The sequence below is a fragment of the Parus major genome, chromosome 4A (assembly GCF_001522545.3).
Source record: "Parus major isolate Abel chromosome 4A, Parus_major1.1, whole genome shotgun sequence".
Taxonomy (NCBI): Eukaryota; Metazoa; Chordata; class Aves; order Passeriformes; family Paridae; genus Parus; species Parus major.
In genome coordinates this window covers 11,690,786-11,716,611 of record NC_031772.1, presented here as the reverse complement: position 1 = coordinate 11,716,611, position 25,826 = coordinate 11,690,786, and the positions used below count along the sequence as shown (strand labels likewise).

General features: G+C 45.2%; 1 protein-coding gene across 4 annotated transcripts in view; it reads left to right on the top strand.

Annotated features, from left to right (window-relative positions):
- Window positions 1-18,770, top strand: part of LOC107203718 (synaptotagmin-like protein 2) — a 38,837-nt gene extending 20,067 nt beyond the window's left edge. For 3 of the 4 annotated variants that reach the window (XM_015626034.1, XM_015626033.3, XM_019006491.2), the window contains 14 exons: window positions 1,159-1,252; window positions 2,320-2,398; window positions 2,575-2,668; window positions 3,276-4,244; window positions 5,423-5,521; window positions 7,381-7,472; window positions 7,913-8,014; window positions 9,858-10,027; window positions 10,187-10,289; window positions 10,943-11,104; window positions 11,764-11,842; window positions 12,396-12,495; window positions 12,739-12,944; window positions 14,000-18,770. In XM_015626034.1, coding sequence (XP_015481520.1) covers window positions 1,159-1,252; window positions 2,320-2,398; window positions 2,575-2,668; window positions 3,276-4,244; window positions 5,423-5,521; window positions 7,381-7,472; window positions 7,913-8,014; window positions 9,858-10,027; window positions 10,187-10,289; window positions 10,943-11,104; window positions 11,764-11,842; window positions 12,396-12,495; window positions 12,739-12,944; window positions 14,000-14,145 — 2,495 coding nt within the window. In that variant the 3' untranslated portion in view covers window positions 14,146-18,770. Of the gene's footprint in view, window positions 1-271; window positions 389-1,158; window positions 1,253-2,319; window positions 2,399-2,574; window positions 2,669-3,275; window positions 4,245-5,422; window positions 5,522-7,380; window positions 7,473-7,912; window positions 8,015-9,857; window positions 10,028-10,186; window positions 10,290-10,942; window positions 11,105-11,763; window positions 11,843-12,395; window positions 12,496-12,738; window positions 12,945-13,999 lie in introns of those variants that run through there. The other variant, XM_019006492.2, reaches the window with a different exon arrangement.
- The last annotated feature ends 7,056 nt before the right edge of the window (window positions 18,771-25,826 follow it).

The following is a 25,826-nucleotide window of genomic DNA, read 5'->3' as shown; positions in this document are numbered from 1 at the left end:
GCTTGTTCCTACACAGCCACTCTTGTTTTTCAGCAGGAGCAACTCCCTGACTTCCCGCTGCTGTGGAAACCACGGGGCCTCCCAGCTGCCACCTCCCATGTGTGCCAGACATGCTGCCATAATGCAGACAGCTCTGAGCAGCGGCTGCTGTGTCCCTGCACCTCAGGGCCAGGTGCTGGGTGGGCAGGAAGATTGGGAATGCAGCATTTTTCTCCATAGGAATGCACAGGCAAGGGGGAATGAATCTTGGGATATTTCTGTGACTTGCAGGCTGACTGTGCTAATGCTGGATGGCACCATACAGGCAGTGTTGAGTCTTGAGTCTTCTCACCATAGGACTGGCCTGCTCTTTGGCCTCAAGTGATTTTCCAACCAGATAACAAGCAAGGTTGTACTATTTTATATTACTTCTGAATCCTCTGAACTTCTTTTTCTCTTGTATTGTTTAACTAAATATATCCTTAAATGGTTTGGCAGTTCTTGTAACAGGTAGATTTTCTCTTTTAAATAGACCTAGCTGCATGAATAAATACATGCAGATCTTGTTGACCAGACTAAGCTTACTTTTTATTCACTGCTTGAGAGTTTAATCCTTTTGATTTTACAGTAGCAAGAAAACCCAGTTGCTAACAAAATATCTAATGCAGCATTATACCCTGCTGTCTGCTGTAAAAGTTACTGTCCTTTATTGTTTTTAATTGGGGGTCTTTGGAAACTTAGAGGACACAGCTGGGCCTTGTGCCAGTAAAAATAACATCGTCTCATTAAATGAATTGGCCTCCTCATTTGTTTGCCAAGATCAGATGACTTGAGTCAAAACAGGAAATGGCTGAATTTAAATCCTGGAATGGATTAACTTTGACAGTCAATGGCAATGTCCTGTGGAGGTTTCCGGTGATGTGACAGCTCCTGGCACGAGTTAGGCATTGGGTGCCTTTGGTCTCTTGGACCTGTGGGGTCTGGAAGTGCCTTTAATGCCCTGGGGGCTCCCCATCCTTGGGGAGAGCAGGCAGAACCCCTCTGCTCTTAAACCCCTAGGGGTTGTGCTGGTGGGATTCTTTTTCATTGGGCAAAACATTTTCTTACCCCAAACAAAATGCACCAAACATTACAAGTTTAATGAAATGTCATTTCTCAGTTGTCTCTGTTGTATTACAGATGAGGCCAGCAAGCACATCCAGATGGGTCTGGAAAGCAAAGCTGCCCCAAGTCCTGTGTTTCCTGAGGATGTTCTTGATGCAGGAGAGGGAAGGTAACACTTGTGTATGTGGCAATGCTCAGGCTGCTGCTCTTACTTATAATGAAAATTGAATGCTACCAATTGAACCCTGGTCTCTAACTAAGTTTCTGAGACTGTATAAATAATAAGTTCGATACGATATTTTTTAAGTCTTTCCTCCAGGAATTGTCAGAATATCAATCCACCCCTAATAATCAAGCACTAATGTGCTTATCCCAAAAAGGTATTTTCCTGCTTGATTTGATAAGGGATGAGTAAAATGGAAGCTGTCTCTAATGTCAGGATATGCTGGTTAGTTTTTCAAGGTAATTATGGTTTTATTTGTTTAATTTTTACTATGGAGCAACACTAACAAAATGAACTGTTTGAGGAAACTGCTCATTTCCTGTTGGTGCCAACCTCTGTGTCCAGCACTCAGCACTCCATCAACGCTTGGTAGGATTTCACGTTGTGCTGACTGAGCAGAATCATCTATTCTAAGCACTCCAATGAGCAAGTCAGTGACCTTGCTCAATATCCATGGACTATGAAAAAGCAATTAAAATATTCACATATTCATATATTTTTTTCCCATCTCATTTCCTTTTTTTGTCAGCAGGATGAGGAACCATTTTCCACAGGTGGCAGTTGCTCCAGTTAAATATTAAATATGGGCCTTCACAACAATTGGAAGCCTCTTGCAGCTGATTAGTGGGTGTTGTTTAATGAAGGATCCAGAGGCAACAGGCCCTAGGTGCTCCTGCTTTGCTGGCACAACACCCAATGGTTTTTTCGTCGGGGTTGGTTAAATCCTGAAGATCTAGCTTTGTTTTCCTCATTCAGTTTTAAGCAAGGTGTGTCCTGTTCCTTCCTGGGCCATAGCATAGGAATGTCTCTCCTTTCTGCCTGGCCCTTGGGCTCTTCTGACACTTCCCAGAAGGGAAAAGTCTGAATAAGCCTAGTAGTTAACACACATTGTTTTTACTGAGCAAGTTCTGCATCTGAGCAGAGCTGAGGTGATGTTGAAGACTGCCTGAGTACCCAAACAGGCACATCATTACCACAGACCTCCTTGTTCAGGCATTTCTCCTCTCCCACAGATCCAGCACACCTACTCTTGTCACCACAGAGCAGGAAATTTTGCCAGGACTTCCTGTCCAGTTGTCTGCATCATACAAGGTAGTACAAGCACAGCCTCTGCACTTTGTTGTGTTACTCCTTGGAGCTTCACACAGTCACCTACTGACAGAGTCTCCACAGGCTGCCTGCCCTGGTGTCTCTGCTCAAATAAAATACATTTTTTCCAGTCCTTACAGTATTTATAGACTGATAGATTTATTTTCTTTTCTGTTCAGAGATCCAGCATCCATGATGTTTTTTCCTCAGAGAGTGACACTGGAACAAGTCCATTTGTGACTGCAACAAACAGCTTTCATTTGTCTAGAAAAGGTAAGTTTTTTGTTCAGTGAGCTATTGGTGTTTTTTTTACTCAACATCAAACACCAAGAGACAAGATGCTTTCCAGTGTGTGTATAAATAAATAAATAACAAAGAGTACCTTGGCATATAAGAATGGGCTGCCAACACTTTGTGAATTACAGCCAGGGCAGCAGGGACCAAGGCAGAAAGCAATCTGATGACTGAAACTTCTCTGGGCTCTCAGTACATGTTAAACTGAGTGCTTGGCTCTCAGCTCTTTAATACAAAAGGGGACTTACCCTGTCTTTCTGGCCTTGACTGTATAGTGTAGTTTTGGAACATAGCAAATAGCTAATAGGGAAGCTGTCAAATTGAAAGGGAACCTGCAAACAAATCCACAACTCACAGCAACAGTTGTGCTTAGTGTTTTTTTTCTGTGCCCTGTTGCAGGGAGAAGGACTGGGGTTTTCAGGACTTTCTTCAGATGGAAGGGAGCTTTCTAGAGTCTGAATATGGAAAATAACTAGGAATATATTGATGATTTCTGAAAATTTCCCCATTTGCTCATTGAGAAATTGCAGCCCAATCTGGGGGGATTGTATGTGATTGGACAGGCTCTGAGCATTTGTTGTTGTAGGTCATGGAGTATCTCCATTATTCGCCAAGCTTTCAGAGGATGCTGTGCCTCAGCCCAGTACTGCAGCTGGAGGAGAAGCTGTTGATGGGGCCACTGGCACTACAGAGGGGCAAAAAACTCCACCCAAAGAAACTTATGCTCCCAGCAAAATACCAGTTACAAAGAAACCAAGCAGAAGCTTCCCCAGACCTCTGCCCGCAGAAGGGGAAAGCAGCTGGGCTGGTAAGCGAGGCATGAACTACACAATCTCGTCGATGAGTAACAGAGAGGAGGATATCGGCCTTGACCATGAACACTTCAAGAACTTGAAGAACTTTTGGGAGAAGGGAGCAGACTCAGTGGCAGTGGGGAGCATGGCAGCAGAGCCAGTCTGGGCAGAGGCAGACAGTTGGGAGTTCAAGCTGTGCCACTTCCTCTCTGTGCAGTCTGGGAAAGGCCAGGATGCTGATGAAAAATATGGCGCCTTCATCAAATCAAGGACCCCCTACAAAAGGACAATCACGTTGTCTTCTAGTGAGGAGGGGCCAAGCTATGCCACTTCTGCAAGGAAGGGCTCAGTTTCCATCACTCCCAGATCCACTTATGCCAAGAGCAAAGGCAGCCTGGTTAAAAGAAATGGCTTTCTGAGTGAAAGCAATGGGAACCTGCTGATGCCAGAGGAAGAGAAGATGGTGCAGCACTGCTTCAAGAAATCCAGACTGCCTGTGCGAGCACTTTCCACCCAACTCGAGTCACCTACCAAGGATGTGTCTGGGAGCACACTGGCGCCAGGGGCGGCTGCGGAGGAGCTGGTTGCGGCAGAAGTGCACAAGCCCACAGTGAAGTCTCTGGCGAGCAAGGTGCAGATACTGATTGAGCCTGTGCTCACAGATGGTGGAAGCGATGATGAGAAAGAAGAAAGATCTGATTTGGGTGAACCATCTGGAGAGAGAGAAGCTGTTCAGGGAACAGACTCAGCTGTTTACTCAGGTACTGAGGGCTGTGACTGTATCCTGTGAAATCCAAATAGAGAGCCATCCCTAAGCCTGTTTTCTTCCCTAACCCTTCTGCATTTTGCACATTTTCTTAATCTGTCCATTTCTTCTATATTGCAATTTGTATGGAGTTAGCTTGTGTAGAATGTGTTCCACAAACAGTTCTAGAAACAAATCTTGTGTAGCCTAGTGCGAGTATAGAAGGGGACAGTGCCATGTTCCCTTGCTTTTCTCCCCACTCCCAGCCCCTGTGCCTTACCTGCCAGCACCTTACCTTGGGACAGTCCTGCACTACCTACAACACATCACAGGAGCTCACTTTATTTCACTCACTGGCAAGGTTGTATTTTCTTCAAATGTGGGACTGCAGGAATTCTTTGTGGTAGTAAAGATAAGTCTAAAAGAAAGAGTAGAAATAAAATGTGAAGCAAAGTGCTCAGTAAATACACTGGGTCTTAGAGTACCTTGACAGAGCCACTGGCTGTCAGTGGCTAAATGACGTTTTGTGTCTTTTTGGAATGCACAAGGGACCTTTGATATTAAACTTTAAGCAAAGCAGACAAGGAGTCTGATGTTTCTGCGTTCTGATGCCATGTTTTCAACCAGGATGGTGCCAATAACATCACCATTTTAGCAGCCTCTTCCTCTGGGCTTGATGGGCTCTTGTAGTGACTATTATTATGAGAAAATGTTATTGTTATTTGCAATGCACTTTACATTTGGGCTCTGATTACCCACAGCTCTGCTCTCTTCCAAGCAAGGACCTATGAAGAGAGAGCATCTTACCTTTTTATTCTAAATGTTCTGTCCTCATGTACCTAGGTAAGACCTGTTTGAGAGGATTTTCCACAGACTCATCTGTTTTTTATTTTTTAATTGTGTAATTTCTTGGTTTGTTTCCTACCTCATATAACATTCCTATGAAAATCCAGAGTTGCACTTCAGGTCATTGCAAATATTTTCTTTATGGAATATTTACATTTCCTGACACAGTGTGAAGAGGTTTTCTCAGGGGAGACATCAGAGCACCTGAATGATTGGGAAGCAGCCCTGTGCAATGTAACTGCAATGTGTTCTAGATAGTGACCAAGGGAGGCACATACACACACAGGCTTGTAGGTCCACTGCCCATTTGTATATTTATTTACCATGTTGGCTTTTTGTGTATTCCAGAGAAAGACTGGGATCATTCTCCTGCTGCTCAGGCACTGGCCCGAGCAAATAGCATTAATCTTGCAAAGAGCATGATGAACATTTACACAACCACAGAAAGTGAGTAACATCTTTTTTTCTTTTTGGTTTACATTTGCTGAAGATAATATATTATGCTAGTTTTTCATCACCATGCTTCTGTGCATATACCAGGCTAGGAAAATGACATTGTTTCATCATCAAATTAGAGAGTTTATACTGCCTAAAATTAAATTCAGAGCCAGGAAATTACAGCTAGATTGATGGTTTGTTACTTCAGCAAAAACACAAGGGCTTCAAAGGGTTGGCAAGAAGCTTGTGCTCATCTCTCCTGTTCCTGCACAAGGGCTGTGGGATCTTCTGGCAGCCTGTGGATTGATCCGAGGTGCCAGACCTGATGTCAGTGTATGAGTCGTGCCACAGACTCTTGCTCATGAGGCCTCTCCCCTCACCCAGAGCAGAGCCCAGGGCTGGACTGATGACCCCAGCTGCCAGCTGGGACATATTTTATGGTGATAGTCTGTCCCTGAGAAACGCAGAGAAGCGGAGGAGAAGGCAACAAAGGAAGCAGCAGCCTACCTGAAGAAGCACAAGAAAGCTGAAGCCATGGAAAATGCCTGGGGGAAGGCAGTAGCAATCTCTGTGCCCAAGAAAGCCAGTGATAATCCCCAGAGGGTGAAACCTGGCAAGCCCAAAAAGACAGCCAAGAGCTTGCCTAAAAGGAAAGTGGTGAGGCCAAGGCTGCCAGGTCTGAAATGAGAAGCATGGGAAGGCGATGCCCAAGAAAATGGTAAAGCCACTTAGAGGCTTTGAGCCAATTTAAATCCAACACTGGTTATGGGAGGGAGGCAGCTTGCTGGCAGGTCACACTGCATAGCCCTGTGGCTGTGCCCACCCCAGCTGGCACCTCATGCCAGGCACTGCCTCATATTTTGGGGCCCAACATGTCACAGGGTGTGTTGGCTCAAAGCTCCAGGCCCCACATGGCTCTTCAGGGACATGGTCTCCACCAAGACAACCAAGATTTCAGCTTCCCCTTATCTAGAACCCCAAACCTCACCCTTGGAAACCCTCCTGTAACAAGAGTTAGTTTCATGTTTCCGGTATAGCAAGTAGTCTGTGGAGAGGACTAGATACAATTATTTATTCAAGGTTGGAAATAAAAATAGTAAATATCAAATGAATGGCAAATCAAGAGTCTCTTGGGCATTTTAAGCACCAAAGAATGCATCATCATGCCTAAAAAGCTAAACAAGTGTGTATATGAACATGCATGTTCATTTACATATATCTTTTCAAAACAAAATCTTCTGAGATGGAGAAAGTCATCTTCAAAAGAGTTATTGGAAGAAGATAAAGATACAAAAAATAAGTTTCAGTTAGACATTTAAGCAGTCCAGTAACCATCTTTCTATTGATAGGAAACTTTGCAACTGTTTTCTTTTAGATAATCTAGCTATTATCCACCTCTGTGTCTAGCAGAGTATTTGAGAGGTGTATGCAATGGTGAAATTGTGGATATAAATATTTTAGTGCTCTTTTCTACAGGGCAGTGTGCTATGAGATAAATATGTGAACATGATTGGGTTTTTTGTCAAGGAGGCAGATTTCTGTGGTTTTAGTGTAAGTTCAGTCTACACAAAGCAGGCAACATCGACGTCCTTGTGCTGATAAGGGAATTAGATGAGCCACTAGAGGGAGTTCCGCACTCTCACACAGTGAATGAAAGCATACTGAAAATAGCTCTAGGATGTTAATTAGCAGTTTTTGTCTTGGAGAGGATCAGCTTCAATGACAGGTACATAGACAGGGCAAGTAGGTAGTACTCCAGTTCCTTCCTCAAGCTTTTCCTCCTTTCTTGTGCCCTTTAACAAAAATGTGACTTACAATTTCCTGATTCTGACAAGCTATCTTGATGCCCTTTTTTTTTGTACCTACAGCATACAATAAACCTTATTTGATACCACATCAATTTCTTGAACCTGAAAGAGTCAAAGAACTGAGCACATCCTCTCCTCTCCTGTTGTCTGAGGTGGGTTGATACCAGAAATGGCCTAAGCATTCCCTGAATGGCAGTTGGTGTCATGAGACTGTTTCTCCTGGAGACCAAAAGTACTTGCTTTAGAGAATGCCTTGGTTATGTCATGAATAAGTGAGAAATACCTTAAGAAGAAAGCCCCCAATAACCCAGAGCAGCTATTCCATCCTGGAGAATGTTGCCCTGTGTGTCAAACCACGCTGTTCTGTGCCCTTTCCCAGAGCCCAGGCAGGGCATGCAGCTTTGTTTGGAGGCAGTTAATGATGACGTTCAGTGCTAGTTGGAGGGGATGCCCTGGGGAGGCTCCCTGCACTCTCTGCTCTTCTAACCTGATCTCTGCTTAATGGGACACTGCTGAGCAATTCCTTTTTGTCTCTAGTGTTGCAAACTGCCCGTTCGGCAGAGCTTAAAGATGCTTCTTATTTTCTGAGCAGACTGAATCAGACACGGCTTCAGAGATCAGCTTCCAGTTTAACAGGCACAAAAAGACACCCAGCATTGGCAGCCACTCATCCGACATGGCTTCTGTCTCCTCGGTAGGTACTGCACACTGGCGGCTCCTGGACAGGGCTCCTCAGTCAGATGCAGTGATGCTGTATTTAGGCTGGTGTTGATGATGTGACCTTCAGAATATCCTGTTTGTTTCTGCAGGGTACATTATTAAAGGAACAGGGGTGATTAATTACTTGCTCAGGTTAAAGGAGTGAATCCAGATACCACCTCAAAATAGAGACCCATTGAGTCATTGTTGGTCAAATTCCCCTTAAGCAACAGCCCCCGCTCCCAGGTGTAGATGCTCTGAATCCTGGCAGTGCAGAAGGTGGGGGATGGGGTTTCTAGGTGAGAAAATGAGGCACACAGCTATTAAGGGACATGTTTGTGGTTCAGGACTGCAGATTGGGTGCCCTCTGCAAGCTCATCCTTTATCAGCAGGTAAGAGGGAACTCAGAGTTGGACAGCAAAAGCAGGCTTTAGAGCTTCAGCTTCTGAGGAAAGCTGAAAAAAGCTGAATGTGTTGAGTGTTTTAAAGATTCCTTAGAGAGAGTATTTGGAGGAGCTGCTTAAAAGTGCTTGAATTTGCTGTGTTACTGTTATGGATTTCTCCAAGGAGTATATTTGAGATTTACAGAATATATGTGAAGCAAAGCTGGTAGGGAGAGGTCATGAATGATAAATATGTTAAAATCTTTGGGGCGCATGAGTTATTCTAATCTAATCTAATCATCTGGGACCTGCAAATTAGTCCAGGTCATGCAGGTGTTCTTGAAAATCTCATTCAGGATTCTCTGCTAGGGTGAATATCCTGATTGGGTGGTAAATGCAGCTCCAAGGACTGACAGGAGATGTTTAGCAGCTTTTTGGAGGTTATAATAAAATTCAGAACCAAAATAAGTAGGGAATGACAGAGAAGAATTGGGTTAATTACTAGGAAGGCTTTTTGGTATATGTTCATGACAGTACCACAGAAAAGTGCCAAGAGGGTTAATGATTTGCTTTGTAAACAGTATTAGCTTTTATGATATCCTGTCCAGAATCCTGAATGATTGGTGCAAGAGAAAATTCCTTCACCTTTCTATAGCTAAGCTTTGCTTGGGCTTCATGACTTTTTACCTGTGAAAGACAAAGACTTGAAAAAAGAAGCCCAAGTTGTCTGGGAAAAATGCAGTTTGTTCTGGGAAAGCAAATAACTCTTGGGTGCCTAGCTCCAGATTTTTATCTGGAGAAACCTCATGTTCCTGTGCCTTTGCACAGGCTGTCTCTGGTGGGGCAGTGGCTCTTCAGAACAGGGTTGTATTTATTTTGTTCTGCTCCTTTTTCAGTAAGCAACAAGATAGGAATAGTTCTTCCTACATTTCTAGTCTGTTTTATAAATAGATTCACAATTGTGTGACTATATCTACCTGAAGCAACAAGTTCTTATAATATGGTTCAAGTTCTCTCAATATCTTTGTTAGTGATGAAATTGGGTCAGGATATAAATTATTTGTTCTGTAAGCATAGGGAAGAGACATGTGTGGTCCCCCCAGGAATATCTGAGTATATTTCCCAAAGTTTTGGGATTTAGGAGTAAAAAAACTTCTGTATTTCTTGAGCATTCAGTGCTTCTAAGTTCTGGTCTAGGATATCACATCCTTTTGAGACCCTTATTTGGATTCCCCAGCCCTGGCTTGCTTGAGAATAGCCATAGCTGTGAACCATCTCTGTGCCAAGAACACCACACTGCACAAGAACAGAAGCACCAGATTTATTCTCTGGGAATGCATCTCTCAGACTATTGTCTTTGTCACAAATCAAGTCAGAAAGACTATCATCTTTGTCCAGAATCAAGTCAGACTGTGCCTGTTTCAGTGGTGCTGGCCTTGCTCTTCCCCCTGGCAGGTGAGTGGCAGTGTACTCAGTGTCTACAGCGGTGATTTTGGGAGTGTGGATGCCCAAGGAACCGTGGAATTTGCTCTAGACTATGATGAGAAGAACCGGGAGTTCCAGGTCCATGTGTCCCAGTGCAAGGACTTGGCTGTAGTGGATGAGAAAAAAGGCAGATCCGACCCGTGAGTGATGTTTTAATGCCTTGTGACTTCTACATTGCTGAATTCTGTGTTCTAGAGGATTTTTATTTTCTTTAAATTTAATGGTTTCTTCCTTCCTTCCTTCCTGCCAGCTTACTAGAGATCTTGGCAATGTGGGGCAATATCCGATTTGTTTTCTAGGTATGTTAAAACCTACCTGCTCCCAGACAAAGCTAGGATGGGTAAGAGGAAAACATCAGTGAAGAAGAGGACAGTGAACCCCATTTACAATGAGGTCTTACGGGTAAGAACAAATACACACTGTGAAAAACCTCTGTTGTAGTAGGCACCTCTATCAGGCAGGTCTGGACAGATCCTGCCTACTTGGCCAGATTCTTTGCTGGCCTTCTGCCAGCACTGCACTGTTCTTCCCTGGGGTTTGAGAGGCCTGGGATGTTAAAGGTTCCTTTGCACTGGTCTGTGTGGCACCCAAGATTTCTCTGCAAAAATCACACAGATCTTTGGATTCAATAGGGGCTTGCAGTCAGAGCAAGGGCTGTTTTTCCTCCCCTTCCCTGGCATGCAACCACAAGGCACAGGACTGGTAAGAAGGGTCTGCATTATGTGATCATACTTATCAAAGCATAGAGGATTTTATAACAATAAGTTGCTATTAACAGGCCTGCGTTAATAATTCTTGAAAGAATATTAGTTTTCCCCTGTGATAAATGGAATTCCAGGTTTCCCTGTGCTCAGCAGAAAAGCTTTGTCAGGGTAGTAGTATTGCTGCAGGACACAGAAAAGAGATGTTCAGACAGAAACCAGTCCATGAATAGTGCATGTGTGAGGTGGGCTTGAGTGTCTCGGGGCTTATACAAGCTTTTGAGTAGTTTATCTCTGTTTGTGAAAGAAACAGAAGAAATATTTGAACAATCTGACTTCTCTTTCTTCCTCTAGTACAAAATAGAGAAAATGGTATTGCTGATACAAAAATTAAATCTCTCTGTTTGGCACAATGATCCATTGGGACGTAACAGTTTTTTGGGAGAGATTGAAATAGACTTGGCCAGCTGGGACTGGAGCAACAGGAAGCTCAACTGGTACCTGCTGAAGCCCCGGGTAAGTGTGTCTCAGCTGCAGTTTTGCTTTCTAGCCCTGCCCTGAAGACTTAAGGGTGGAAGAAGTCCTTCCTGACTCCTCTGAGGTCTTTGGGTATGGTGGAGCAGGACAAACTCAACTGTACCAGGGACCAACCCCTGGACACCTTAGTACAGTTCAGTGTTCAGAACAATTGCCTTATCAGGTCTGTTTTGGTGACTCATCTGTAAGGACACTTTCATAAATGCAACCTGACACTAATCACAGCAACTATGTCGTTCTCTCCACTCACATGAAGACCATCTCTTAAAAACAGCAGAGTACTAGGTGAAGTGCCTTGAGAAGTAAATATTTGGGTGCAACTGTTTGTAAAGCCTGAACAGCTTTCTGCATGCTTCTGGATTCACAGGTCTGATATGAGATACCTTTTAAGCAAATAGAAGACATTTGTCTTCAGAACCAAGGGCAGTCTTGTATTCTGAATCCTCAGGCTTTTGCCTTTGAGAGACTGAGTTTGAGAACAAACCCACAGAGAAACGATCTGCTCTAAGAATGGGCTGCTCCAGCCATGGAAAATCAGAGTTTGTCCATTTGTGCTCCTCCACTGAAGTCAAAAGCTGTTTGCCTTGCTGTGTTTCCAAAATTCTCTATTTAGTCAGTCATAAATCTTTCTGTTTCAGAGCCTTTCTGTTGTTAATGGTGTGGATCATCGAGGAGTGATGAGTTTATCCATTAAGTATGTCCCCCCTGGAAGCCTAGGTAAGTGTGGTTCATGCATTAAGGGCTACTGCTTAAGTGCAAACACAGCTTGCTATGCCTCATCCACTTCGGAGCTGCTTAAAGAGGAATCTCATTAGAGCAAGATCTTAGAGATCAGCTCAAAGGCAGTGTTTGACAGCACTGCCTGCAACCTACATCTGATTTCCACATCTGGATTTTATGGGAAAGTGTTGGGGAGACAGGAAGGGCTCAACAACCTCCAACTCATCAGCTATTATGAGCATGTGGGCACTGTAGGGTGCTGTGATGTGGTAGGAGCAGCACAGAACCCATGTTACTGTGGGGCAGGCACAAGGTTATTTTGGCTTAGCAGTTCCTTCTCTTTTCCTGTATGATGCAGCACTTGCAGGTGGTGTCAGGAGCCTCTGCAGCTGCAGGAGTGATGAAGCTGGCTGCAGTGCTGAGATCCCCAGGGAGGGGCAGTGAGCACACAGGAACCATGTGGGTTCCATGGGTCCCTGGAAAGACCTGTCATTCTGGGAGCTATGGCTCCTGACTGGCATGACAGCTTTTCTCTTCTCATAAATTGTAGGGCCCAAGAATCCTCCCTCTGGTGAAGTTCACATTTGGGTCAAAGACGTCAAGGACCTGCTGCAGTTGCGTCCATCAGGAGTTGACTCCTTTGTGAAGTGGTGAGTGCATAAGCACGGTGCTGCTCCTGCTGTGTGCCCCCATAAAGGTCTGTGATTCCTGCTTTGTTCTCAGGCTCACCAAGCTGTGCCTCCTTACTGGAAAGTATTTGTGTTGCACTGGGTGAATTGTAGGAGAGAATTGCCCTTGTTATTCACCTGTGGCCAAACTAGGAAAATCCTTGCTGTGCTAAAGCTCTTGGTCAATATTCAATGCTTCATGCTGTGTGTTTTCTCCTCTCAAAGCTATGTGCTTCCAGACACCAGTAAGAAGAGCTACCAAAAGACCCGAGTCATAAAGAGAGACACAAACCCTGTTTTCAATCACACCATTGTGTATGATGGCTTTCATACAGAGGATCTGAAGGATGCCTGTGTTGAACTCACTGTGTGGGATCATGAAAAGCTTACCAACCATTTCCTTGGAGGAATCAGGCTAGGCCTTGGGACAGGTGAGTATTTTCCTTTATAATTCAATACTGTTACCATAGTGCTGAGCCACAAGGTAAAGTGGGAAGTTACAGAGTATTTTCCTGTTGGAAAGAAACCAGGATGGGGTGTCTCAGTAACTGGTACCTGCACTATGTCTTGGATGGAGAGGGCCCTGGTACCATGGTAACAACCCTCTGTTCCCACATTTTCTGCCAACATCAGATCTGAGGTCTGGCAAAACTCAAGAATTTCCTTGGGTGCCTCAGAGAGTTTTCCTGCTGTTATAGAAAAGTGGGCTGCATGACAAACCAACATTATATTGGTGCTCCTCCCAGGTAAGAGTGCTCAGGGATGGACTGGAATTTCACAAGGGACAGCAGCATCTGGTGACTGTCCAGCCTTGAAGTGCTCTCTGAGAGGTTTCACAATGTAGCAATCAAGGATAAGTGTTCCTTGGGTGACAAGGCTCCTGGTAGCTGGAATGTCTGCCTTGCGGGTGTACTGTAGCAATTGGATTTGCCTGTATGTTCTCTGTTTCCCACCTCTAATTACTCCAGGTGGGTTGTGAACTCTCCAAAGGGACATACCAAACCCAAGATTAGCTGTTATCTAACTTTAGACTTCTCTCTCATTGACAAGTAATTGGCACCTAAAAAATTTGGTTGAATTGGATTTCTGCTATGGTATATTTGATTCCTATAGAAATTAAACAAGAGAATTTTGACGAATACTCCATGTTGTCCACAAGAAAATCTTTTAAGGGGAAAACTAGACCTTTAAGACCTTCTATACCGTTCAAAAAGATGCAGGAAGGGCTTGAGCCCAATATTGCTTTCCTTGGCAGGTTATGTTTAGGGCTCTTGCATTTCATGGGTTTTGCAGTGACTTCATTCTGAACTCTGGTGTAGAATGGGCATTTTCAGAATAACAGAAGGTGCTCAGGGTGCAGCTTGCTGAGGGGGAGTCAGCAGTTTTTATGTTAAGACATTGCCTGAAGCAGTTACATCCCATTGAGTATTTTTGCATGGAGTGGGAACTCTTTGTGTAGCTCCCTAAGTTTTCTCATTCTTTTCAGGTTTGAGCTATGGCATCTCTGTGGACTGGATGGACTCCACACAGGAGGAGGTGGCCTTTTGGCAGGAGATGATGTTGGCTGCCAATGAATGGATCGAAGGATTGCTGCCATTGCGCTCACTGGCAGGGAGGAAAAATCTGAAATAACCCATTGTTGGTGCCATAGAAATGCCCAGTGTGTTCATTAGAATTAAGAAACTTCCTGCAGTAGGGAGAAAGAGACCATCCACAGGGCTGTGTCAGGGTAATGAGGCAATGAATGGGCATCACCTTGGAGATGTTAAGTACTAATCCACTCACGGAGAACATGGAAGATGCCAAACTGATGCTGATTTTTCAAACATGATTTTGACCAAGAAAAAATTTAATTTACCTTTTTGTTTAATCATTTATGTATTCAGTATATTTGAATTCCATTAAGCTCTGGGAACATTGGCAGAAGGAAAAGGAGATATGAATACTTTTTCTTTTGCTGTTTCATGTGCCATTTTTCTTCTGTACAGAGATGTAGTTATACTGAAGCAGTAGCATGGTATTATTCATACTCCTTGCAAGGGATACACTTTGTACTTGGTGTACAATTGCTCAAAGTCACCAGCATAGTTTCAGAATGGGAGCTTTGCATTTGTCATCCTCTTTAATGTGAGGAAAATTGAATTCCAAGGTGCATCTAAAGGAAGAGAGGACTAATTGCAGCAGAAAATAAAGAAATCTGAGGAGGATGACTGTGGAGTGCCCCCGCCCAAAGAGGCGGGGATTTTATTTTAGGCAATGTTAAAGTGAGAGGCGTGGCTTTAAGTCCCAAGAAGACTGGATTCTACCCCTCTGCCTTGGGGGATGTGCCCAATAAGCCCGGGAAAAGTTGTTCCACCACAAAATCCCTTGTGGGGTGCCAGCCCAAGGTGTTCTGCCCTTCTCGTGTCATGATTCGTTGTATCCTGCTGCATTAACCCCTCCTATTGTACCCCTATTGATTTGTGTCCCTGGGGCTTCTCCTTTGCTGTGTCCCTGTTAGACCCAGACCCTAAACCCCACCCTGGCTCGACCCCATAAAACCCATTACCTTGCCTCTGTTCAGGGTTCTCCATGTCTGGATTATGCTGGGTTAATTCCTATGTTGGTAACGCACTAATAAATTGATTCCCGAGTTTAACTAAGTGGAGCCCCATCGGTGGCTACACCTCCCTGGATGTGATACTGTTGCAACACGTGATGCAACAGATGACAGTGAGGCATTTGAAATTTATTTCTGCTTTAATCTGAAAGACTGCAGGGATGCTCTTAGAGATAGTGGAACTTTGCAAGCAGGGGCTGTTTTCCTGACTTTCCCACAGGCTTCCTCAGTGACCTCGGGCAAGCTTGTTTGTGAAAGGAGAGTTTGAATACAATATAAACTAAATTTAGAATTCTACATTAGTTTGCCCAAATGTAGAATATGGTTACACTGCTAATGGAACTAATCACACTTTCGCAATGCCTTGTTTGCAAAACATTTCAACATGAACTAATGAGATAGGAGACAGTCTCATGTTAGCCTGGCATCAGGGGTCAGGGATGAAAGGTCAAAACCACACTAGAATGCAGGAGATACTGGGAGCTGGTGGGAGAGGTAAGTAGGAAGTGAATGAATGTGAAGGGAGTGCAAAGCTAGTTTCTTGAGGATCTCCTGCCTCTGCTTCCCCTGCTGGCCCCCTGGTCTTCCTTTCACCTGATGCTTCGTAGCGAGTGTCTGCAGCTGGAATTTCCCTTTTGCCAGTAGCTTGCAAAAAAACTTTGCATCTGACACATTAACCATAGTGGAGTGGTGTTGTGAATACATTTTGAATTGCAGCTTTGTAATTTCTATTTTGGATGTACATATTGTGATTAAATAGCATGTTTTTCTTTAGTCATCAGTTGGTTATCTTCTACCTATTTCCATCACGTTCTAAATAACAAAAAAGCAAGCAAAAGAGGTGTTAAATTTTGTTGTGTCAAAATGAAGCATTTTTGCCAAAGGGTAAGGGAAATGTCATTAAGAAATAATTTTTATAACTATGTGACTTTATATTTTGGCTCTCTGATCATTTTGATATTCTTCTTCAGTGGATTGATTTTATTTAACTCAAGCCTACTGTGAATTTTCAGCATAGCAAACATGGTTGTAAATAAATTAATGGGAAAATGTACAGTTTCCTTTAACAAGTAACAAGACTTTTTCTTTAAATGGAAACATTTGGGAGATAATCAGCAGCTTTCATGAGAAAAAATAAAGAATTAAAGTGGTTTTGCAGTTGGAAAAAGACAGTACTTGGAAATGCACTGAACACAGTAATAAAAGCACTAGGAGAGAGTCCATAGAGCAACGGAATTAAGTAATGACTGTCTAATGAAGGAGCTGATACATCTGTAATGTCAGTCCGAAAATACTTTGTAGGGGGTCCAGCCTGACATGTTTTAAATATTTGGTCATTTATTACCTTTGTGGGATAAAATAACACTAATGGGCCTAACTTGAGAGTTTTAAAAAATATTATCTTTACATTAGGTGCTGAACATGTGAATATTTATACATATATATAACTTACCTACTGCGAGGAGCCCTGGTGGCAGGGGTGGGTGGTGCCTTGTTGCAGTGAAGTTACCCATGGAACTGCTGCTTTCCTCCTGGGTCCTTCCCTGTCCACAGGGATAAGGATATTCCTGCAGGCAGACTTTCTGCTGTGGCTGGAAAAGTGTTTGGTAATGCCCAGGGCTCTGTCTCAGGTCCAGGTCTCTTCCTGGTGGGTTCAGCTGATTTCTCTCGATCATGAAAGCAGAATTAACCCACCTCCTCCTCCTCATGCACCATTAGTGCATGGCAATGTTGCCAAAAGTGCTGTTTGCATCAATGGAGCTGGAAATGGTTGTGTTGGTGTTTCAAAAAAAATAACATATTTTTCATTGGTGGTGCCAGTAAGGGGAGAAAAAGGGGGTCAGTGGGCCAGTCATCCCAGCAGAGTCACTTTTATGAACTTGGCATGAGACCTTGTGAGACTGTTTTTGTATTCAGATTCCATTGAGGATTTTTTGTTAATCTTCTGCTGGCTTGTTTATTTAAATTAAGCCCTGATTAACTTAAGAAGCTTTCTTTGGCATTTAATAGTTTATCAAAGTAAAAGATTACTCTGCCAAACCCCACACATTTCTGTCACACAGCTGATTCTGAGGCAGTATGCAGCGGCGACGGAAAGGCCGGAGCGCCGCGACTTCTCTAGAGAAGCAGCCCTGAAAAGGTCTGGGCCGAAGACCGTGTGTGCGACTTTGGGCAGGCGAGTGATTGCAGCTCGGCTCAGCAGCGGCAGGCAGGCAACACGGGAAGAAGGGACGAGAAAGCTGGTCTAGCGTTCCACCGAGTGCAATCCTTTACTCAGCCACAGCTTTGGCGAAGGGAGCCAGCAACAATCTCCTGAACAGGGGAAAACCCGGGATATTTATAGGGGAGGAGAGGGGCGGAGGGAGCCCGAGATACATGTATTGGGGTGGGACGGCAGGGGGGAACACCAACGAAGCCCAACAGTTTAACATAACTAACTCAAAGATCCCTGGGAGTGAGACATTTTCTCTCTCTTATAGCGAAGTATCTTGTCTCCAGGGGAGAGCCAGGATCGCGGACTCAGTGGGCTCCTCCGCACCCACAGCAGTAAAATTTGCTATGCTCTGTGTTTCACTTACTGCACAGAAAGCACTTTATCATAAAATTATTTAAGATACATTTCTTGCCAGTGTCCTGTGCAGAAGCAGAGTATTTTGTGGGTATAAGGTTAATGGCCTGTTTGCATGTAGTTTATGATGCTGACATTTGTTATCTGTGAATGCTGAATCTAACAGAGACTCTGGCCTGTGAGTGTGTGCTGATGGCAACAGGAGTGGGGTTGTAACTGGTGAAAAAAAAAAAGAAAAAACAAATGGAAAGTTTTCTGACTGTATTTACTAGTTCTTTGTTTGTAGAATGGGTCAAGCAAAGCTACATGAAAAGGTGAGACTTTGTGCTGCCAGTGAATGTGGTTTGTGTGTCTCGATTCCCTGCACACAAAGGTACTGGTGCCAGCGCTGCAGTGGGAGCTGGCTGTGACCCCTGGGCTCTTGCTGGACACAGGAGTGACCCCAGGGACTTACTGGGCCCAGGGAAAGCTGGCTGACAGCCTGGAACCCTCAGGCATCATCCTTTTAATATCAAACACAAACGTCATCACCTACACTAGAGCTGGCAGCTGCTTTCCATGAGGCTTCTGCATTTGTGAGTCAATGTACTTTCTTCCAGGTTATGCCTGATTTATATAACTTTTTCTTGGAAATCTTTCAGGGTTAAAAAAAAAAGGAGAAAAAGCAAAATTCTAGAAAGCATTTCTGCTTCATCAAGCAAATATAATGTATGGCCTATGGCCATTCAAAATTACTCATATTAAGGGTATCAGAAACTGTTGAAAATAGTTTGGAAGCTAACTAAAGAATAGAAAGAAAGAATTATTGAATCTTGAATGAGTGTTTCAGCAGAGATGGAAAGAAGTGGCTGAATTAATTATCCATTACTAAATATTTGCCTAGCTTTATCCTTCACCAAGACAGGGAAAAAACTGAAGTACTGTAGAGATTTGGAGAAAAAAATATGCTGGCTAAATAAACCTTCATAATAATGTGATGTGTTGAAATTAAAAAATGCTGCATTTTTGCAGGCTTGTTAAGTCAAAAATGTATCAAATAGACTGGTGTATCAAAAGCTGAATAAATGCATTTCTGATCCTGATAACTAAGCATGAGTGTATTCAGCACCAGGTTTGATTATTTGTTTTAGTTGTCTGGTTTGTACTTAAAGATTTTTCATGACTCAGTCCTTTTTCTTTTCCACCTGCTTACTTTGCACCCCTCAGGTGTTAGAGGGGATGCTTCTGAGTGCTGTCACAGATGATGTCAGCAGAAATTGGGAAGCTCATTGTGAAGGTCCATGCAAAATCAGGGCACAGATGTGTAAGGTACATGTTCCTGGAGCTCCCAACAGCATCACTGCTGCACAAGATCCACTGACCACTGGAGAGCTGTTGAAACAGAAATCCCTTCCCATGAGGTCAGCCAGGAGCCGCTGCTGCTTCCCAGAGGATGCATTTTTGGGAGATTCCTGGTACTGCCAGGAGATGCAGCTCTTCCAGGGTGAAGTTTGTCAGGACACAGGAGACTCAGAGTGTTTTGGAGAGACAGCTCCTGGCCTGTCCTGAGCAGGAGATGGCTGATTTGGAGCAACAGTGGGCAACTCCAGAGTGACCATTCCCACACTTTTCGGGTGTTTGCCATTTTCACCCACATTTCTGAACAGGTTGGTTGCTTGGTTGCTTGGTTGCTTGGTTGCTTGGTTGCTTGGTTGAAGATGCAAAAACTGAACATCAGTCTCCAGAAGACCCATGGAGAAATTACTGTAAATGGTTTTTGTGAGATCTGAGAGAAAGATGGGAATGATGGAGAGCTAGATAGGTCTCCTTCAGGAGCCCTGCAGGAGTCTGGCAGCCCCAAATGGAGCTCCTTTTTGGTTTGCATTAATTTCCCATTTATTCATCTTAAATGCTTGTCTCAGGTACTAAAGTCTGAATGAAGGGTGTAGCTGTTAGCAGGCAGCAGCATCCTAGAAGAAGTGGAAAAACACAAACAGGAGCAGGAGCTGAGCTTGCCAGGTTTGCTGGTCTCAGATTCATAGTCGAGGGCTCCAGTAAGTATTCCAGCTGGAAAGGGGCTGATGTACAGTTGGTGCCCTGCAAGTGACATGAAATACGTGCTTGTGTAAGCAGGCAGATATTTGCTTTTTAAAATCTTGTAAAATCATATTATGGTTGAACTTGTCTCTGGGCTGTTCAGCCTCTGTTGTGGACCCAAACTAGCTAAACGAGCCCTGCTTTAGAAAGGAGGGAATCCTGTACATGAAGGCATTTCTGTGGGTCAGTTTTCCTTTTTTTCCATTACTGCTGTTTAGTGAATTACTTGGCATCCTGTATATTACAAAATTGAAACTATATAACACCACAGAGCCACAAGTCCTACCCCCTGCAGCACCTTAAAGACCCCCACAACTAATCCTCAACAGGCATGACAGCTTGTGATGAAAAGGTGATGGGCAGAGTGACTGCAAGTGTGTTTTGCCTTTTCTCTACAGACTAGCCTGTGCAGCTGATAAACTTGACACGCTACCAGCAGGAACAGAAATCAGATGTCATGCATCTAACAACCCATAATACCATTATAGTAGTTGTTAACAATCCAAAGTAGCTCTTGTAAGCAAGCAGTCTGAACTCTGGACTCAGAGGGGAAGCTAGGGAGCTGTTTTCTGGCAATATAAGTAGCGCAGACACCCACTTTACAGCAAGAAAAATTACAATAACCTCTTTCCCTTCCCTCCTCTCTCTTTCCCACTCACCATTATTAATTTATCCTGATTGTAATGGCTTCTATTTGCTCTTAGCAGATCCTGTTCCCTTCCTGAGAAGAACAGCTACAAGGACATAATATTCCCCGTGGAGGATCTGTGCTAGGATTCAGGCAGACAGACAGATATAATGATCTCTTGATGGGAGGCCCCCTTTTTGATCAGCCTGTGCATGACCATTTTAATGTGATGGTAATCTGAAATAAGACACTAGGAGCTGCATCTGGAGTGAGCCCTCTGCATGGTAAGGAGCTGCTGTTTAATTTATTGTCACAGAGAAACGTTTTGCAAATGTTTTATGTCTCTTCAAAAAGCCCAGCTGACTTGTTTGTGTGTGCCTGCTGTTGGGGCGAGAGGCTGTGTCATGAGTGCTGAGTGGGACCAGAGGGTGGCTCTGCTACTTGCAGGGATGTGGGGACAACCTCATCCTCTGTACATATCCACCAAAGTGGGTCACACTGTATGGGAGTTTAATCTTCCCTGTCCATTCTGGCTGCAAAGCAAATGCTAACACTGCCCTGGAGCACTGCTTCTGACTCAGGAGGGTTCTCTGGTTATTTCTGAAGTTTCTCTGCATTAGTCTCTCTCACATTTTCCCACTGTCATGGATTCTGGTTGGCTTTGCAGCCCTGTCTCTGTGCCATTGTTAAGCTCTTCGTGAGGAGGCAGGGCCTCCTGCTCAGGGGATGGGGCAATTGAAGCTGTCTGAAGTTGGGCAGCTACTCTGCGCAGGGCCCTTTGTTTCTCTGCAGCTAAGGGAAGGAGAAGTGGTAGTGGAGGACAGTTCTTCCCATCAAGCTGAGTGGGATAAATAGCTCTCAAGATGTTACTGCCTTTTTCAGCTGGGTACAGAAGGAGCCTGGGCACCTAATGTAAGAGAGCCATTTAGGTAATGGGTTCCTATAATGATGGGGGCCCATTAATGGAACAGCCAACATCACTCAGGCAGGGCTCTTTATCAAGCCTGTGTCTGCTTTACTGCTCTTATTTTGATTCCAGTGTGACATTGGGGAACCAGTGGTGGCTCTGCAGGATGCCACGCCTGGAGCCCCAGCCAGCATACCTGGAACTGCCTTGGTGGACAGTGCTCACCCCCTTGTGCACTAGAGGCATTTTGCTGACAAGAGAGTATTTGGTGAGAGAGAATAGACAAATTTCCTGGGGACAGAGGCTGCCAATGTGCCAGAGAACTCCACCTCTCCAAAAGTCACTTTAGCCCAGCCAAAAGCCAAGGTGGGATAGAAGCTACACCATGTGCCTCCTCGCACTCAGCCCTGCCTGCTCTCTCCTCCTGCTACTGCTGCTGGAGGCTGTAAGGATGTCACTACATCACAAACCCTTTATGCTTCTCTGAATCACCCTGTCTAACTGTGGGCATCATATAAATAATAAACACTAACTCACCCTAATGGCTTCCCTCTGTCCTGGGTTTTACAGCAAAAGAGTCAGCCATAGATCATGGGTGCAATCACATCCCTGTCAACAGTGTTATCTGTCTCCATGTCACATCTGGATAGGCCTCATTTAACAGCGATGTTTTATAGAACTAGTTAATAAATTGTTTGCTCTATGTGGTTCTCAGCTCTGTTCTCAGAACTCCCATCATCCTGGTGTGTGGCCCATGACTGTTTTCAGTGACTGGTGTCTGGCCTGTTTGGTTGTGGAGGGACTCAGGGTTCTGCTTGGGTGCAGTTTATCTCTGCAACAGTGAGCATCTCCATTGTGCATGTGGCTAAAACATAATACCTGCAAGGACCAGGGTTGACAGCATGTGGATGTGGGTGCTCCAGTTCACCCGTGTGTTGTGATCACTGCACTGGCCCAGGCTGGGGCACAGACACAGGCTGCTTCACAGACCTCCTGTGCAGCCAGATCCACAGCAAGGGATTGTGGCTGATTGATTGTTTTTTGTATCCTTGGAAACTGAAAGGGCATTAAAACTGCATGGTTTGTGCAGTGCAGATGCACTCTGCTCCTTGTAGTACAGCTTTGGGCTTGGAGATGGCTTCAGCCTCCAGCTGTGGGTTGTAAAGGGCACTGGTTTGAGAGAAAAGCTACGCTACAATGGAACACCAAACTATTTAGAGGGAATATTATCTATTTAGAGGGAATCCAACCAAGGCCAGGTTGGATGGGCCTTTGAGCAACCTGGTCTAGTGGAAAGTGGCTCTGCACATGGCAGGGGTTTGGAACTGGATGAACTTTAATGTCCCTTCCAACACAAACTATTCCATGATTCTGTGAAGTACTTTTGTGAATTGCAGTGCTGAGCTCCAGGAGAGTGTCTGGCTCTGAGACATCCCTGACCATGGCTCAGTACCTTCTCTGTTTTATTTCTCACAGCAGCATTCCTGCCCAAGAGGAGTTGCCTGCCTCCAGACCATCCCTCCCCAGACATAAGGACTGCTGGGGCTGGGGCCAGGCCTAAGGGGGAGTTCCTGCCACTTGGAGCATGCACCGCAATCACCACCCACCAGCCTGAGGAACAGGGCTTGCAAAAAGCCCAAGTATCTGCTAGGGCTTCATCATCTCTCACTAAAAGGGAGAGAATATAATCCCTCTGGGATAGAAGCTACAGAGAACACAGGGTAGAAATGGAGTCATTCTCCAGCCTTTGCCTCATTTTCTCAGCTTTTATGCCTTAAAAGAAATTTGCTTGAGTGGCTGATGTGTGGATGTTTGTCACCTAGTGCAAGATGTGCACAAAGCCCTTGGGCAGGGCAGTCACCCATGTTTGGCTGTACACAGCACAGGGTGTAGGCCACCACTGCCGACACGAGAGCTCCCTTTGGCATCCCAGCATGGTGCTGCCTGCTGGAATGGACCCTGCTTGTGGACTCCCACAGGTGCTGCCAGTAGGTGAGAGAGCTCTGGGATCAGTCCTGCCCTAACCTGTGCTCAGGCTGCTCTCCCCAGCACTACCAGCTCTGAGGGGAAATGGGCTTCTCTGGAATAGCCCCCAGGGCCATGGGAAGGAGTGCTGAAGAGTTGTCCCCAGTCTGGAGCTGCCATCCGCCATCAGCTGCCATCAGCTCACGGGGGCTGCTCCCAGTGCTGCTATCAGTGCACATACTCTCATGGTGTCTCACCAGCACCTGCCATCCTGTCCTCAGCCAACAAACCTCATTTTGTATCAAATCTGGGTTACTGTCTCTCAGACACCAGATTTCCCTTTTTCTAAAATGGTACCAGAACAAAGGCTCTCCCAGGATGTCATTTGCTCCTACCTTCTCACTAGTTGCTAATTAATACTGTGGCTGCCTAGTCATGCAGCGGGTGTTCATCTTTATGCATGCGTTCAGAGAAGATGAACATAATATCTGCATTATGGGGTCCTGCAAGTTGATTTGCTGGGGAAGACAGGTGCCTGATGCTTCAGGAATTCCTCTAGCTACAAGAGGATCTGCTGGGCACCTTGCTGGTCTCCTCAGCTCTGCACAGCCCTGAAGTCAAGGTGCCCTGGCTGCTCCTTAGTCATGCCAGGAAATGCCCACTGTCAGTGGGCCTTGAGCTGCTCCTGGAGATGCTGCTGGTGGGTGACTCACAGTAACTAATGTTACTGAGTGCCCTGTGCCTGCTTGAGCAGGTAAGACCTGTAGTAGAAAGGCAACTGTATGTGCAAGCACATGGGGAGGAGAGAAAAACAGTGAAGAGAAACCACAATCGTTTGTGGGCTTCAACTAATGGGCCTGGAGTACTCAGAAATCATTCAGTAAAGTGCACCAGATCCCCAAAAAGCCTCGCTAGCAATGAGTCACTGGTTAATGTACCACTAACTTGAATTTATACGTTTAATATTTTTCTGTTGCACTGTTGCTGTTGCTGTGTAGATTGCTTCATCAATCTTCTTTCTTGTCCTGAGGTACGTTAAAGTAGGATCTTTTGGGGTTTTTTTTTTAAATCAATTTATTTCAAAGAATAGTGGAAAAGTTCCTTGCCATTTATTTCTCAAGACTTGAAATGTCCTCAAGACTAATGTCCTAGTCTAATTTACATAGTCCTGCATCATAAACCACATGCCTGTAAAAATATCCTTTTTCTGAGGACCTATGAATATATGAATATAACAGCCACTCTCAATACATTTATTTCAATAGTGGTAATGAAGGAGGAGCTTTTAATGAAACCATCTTTATTTTTTAAAAAACCCCACCAACATGCTCATAAATGTTTTTAAAAGTGTCAATATTCCTCCTTTCAGTGTCTGACTGAATACAGACATTTTACTTGCTGTTTTAATAATATACATTTTCCCTTCCAGAGATCAAAATTCTGCCCTGGCAAGAGTTTTAAAAGTAGGTGCTCAAAATTGGCCATATCCCACGGAGCCAGGGGAGAGTGGCTGTGTGCTGCTGTGGCAATGACACACCCTTTTTGGGATAGGCTGGGCAAAACTAGGACTGGCAGTTCAAGGGGTGTGTGCTTGCACTGTTGGAGGTTCACGGCCACTCGGGCTCCTGAACACCCTGCGGAGCCAGAACCCACTTGAGCAAAGTGAGGGAAAATGGATTTAAGACTTGTGGTGTTTAAGTTGATGGGTATTTAATGTCTGTAATTACTAATTTTTGAGACCGTACACATATCGTATACACATACATTTTATATATACATGCATATATATATGTATATATGTATATATACACACATATATGTGTGTGAGCATGTGTATTTCCTTGGTTTCGTAAGACGCCTTCTCTTTCCAGACAGGCTGGTGCGGTGCAGGTGACCCTGGGGCAGTGCAGAAGTTCTCCAGAAGTGCCAGGAGCACTTGACTCCTCCGATAGATTTTAATGGGAACGAAGCCCCCAGTGCAGCAGTGAGGAGCCTGAATCTCTCCAGAAATGAGTGTCGGGTTTAAAACACAGAAAGATGTTGCGCACCCTGCTCGACCCCCCTTTTCTCCTGGTGAAGCGCTGAGGAAGGTGAGCTCTACACAGCCATGGGCTCAGCAGAGCTCCCCTCGGCCGCTGGGGACCCCTTCGGTCCCGGGGATCCCTCCGGCCTCCGGTCCCCTCGGCCTGGGCCCCCCGGCCGCTCCCGTCGCCCCGCACGGTCCCGCCCCGCACGGTCCCGCCCCGCCCGGCTCCCGCACCGCCGCGTTCCGGGGCTGGCGGCTCCTCCCGGCAGTGCGGTACCTCGCGGCCGCCATTGCATCACCGGCACCCGCGCCGGCCGCGCCTGCATTCCGCACCCCGCACCCCGGCTCCGGCTCCGGTTCCGGCGGGGAGGGGCTGGGCGAGCGCGGGCTCTGTGGCAGGGGGGAGCGACTCGCGACCGGTTTCCAGCGCCGGTTCGGCGGCGCCGCGGCCGCGCCTGCAGCGCCGCCGCCCTCCCGGCTCTGCGTTCGGCGCAGCGCTGAGGCGGCGGGAGTTCGGCGGGATGCGCCGGTGGTGACGGGGCA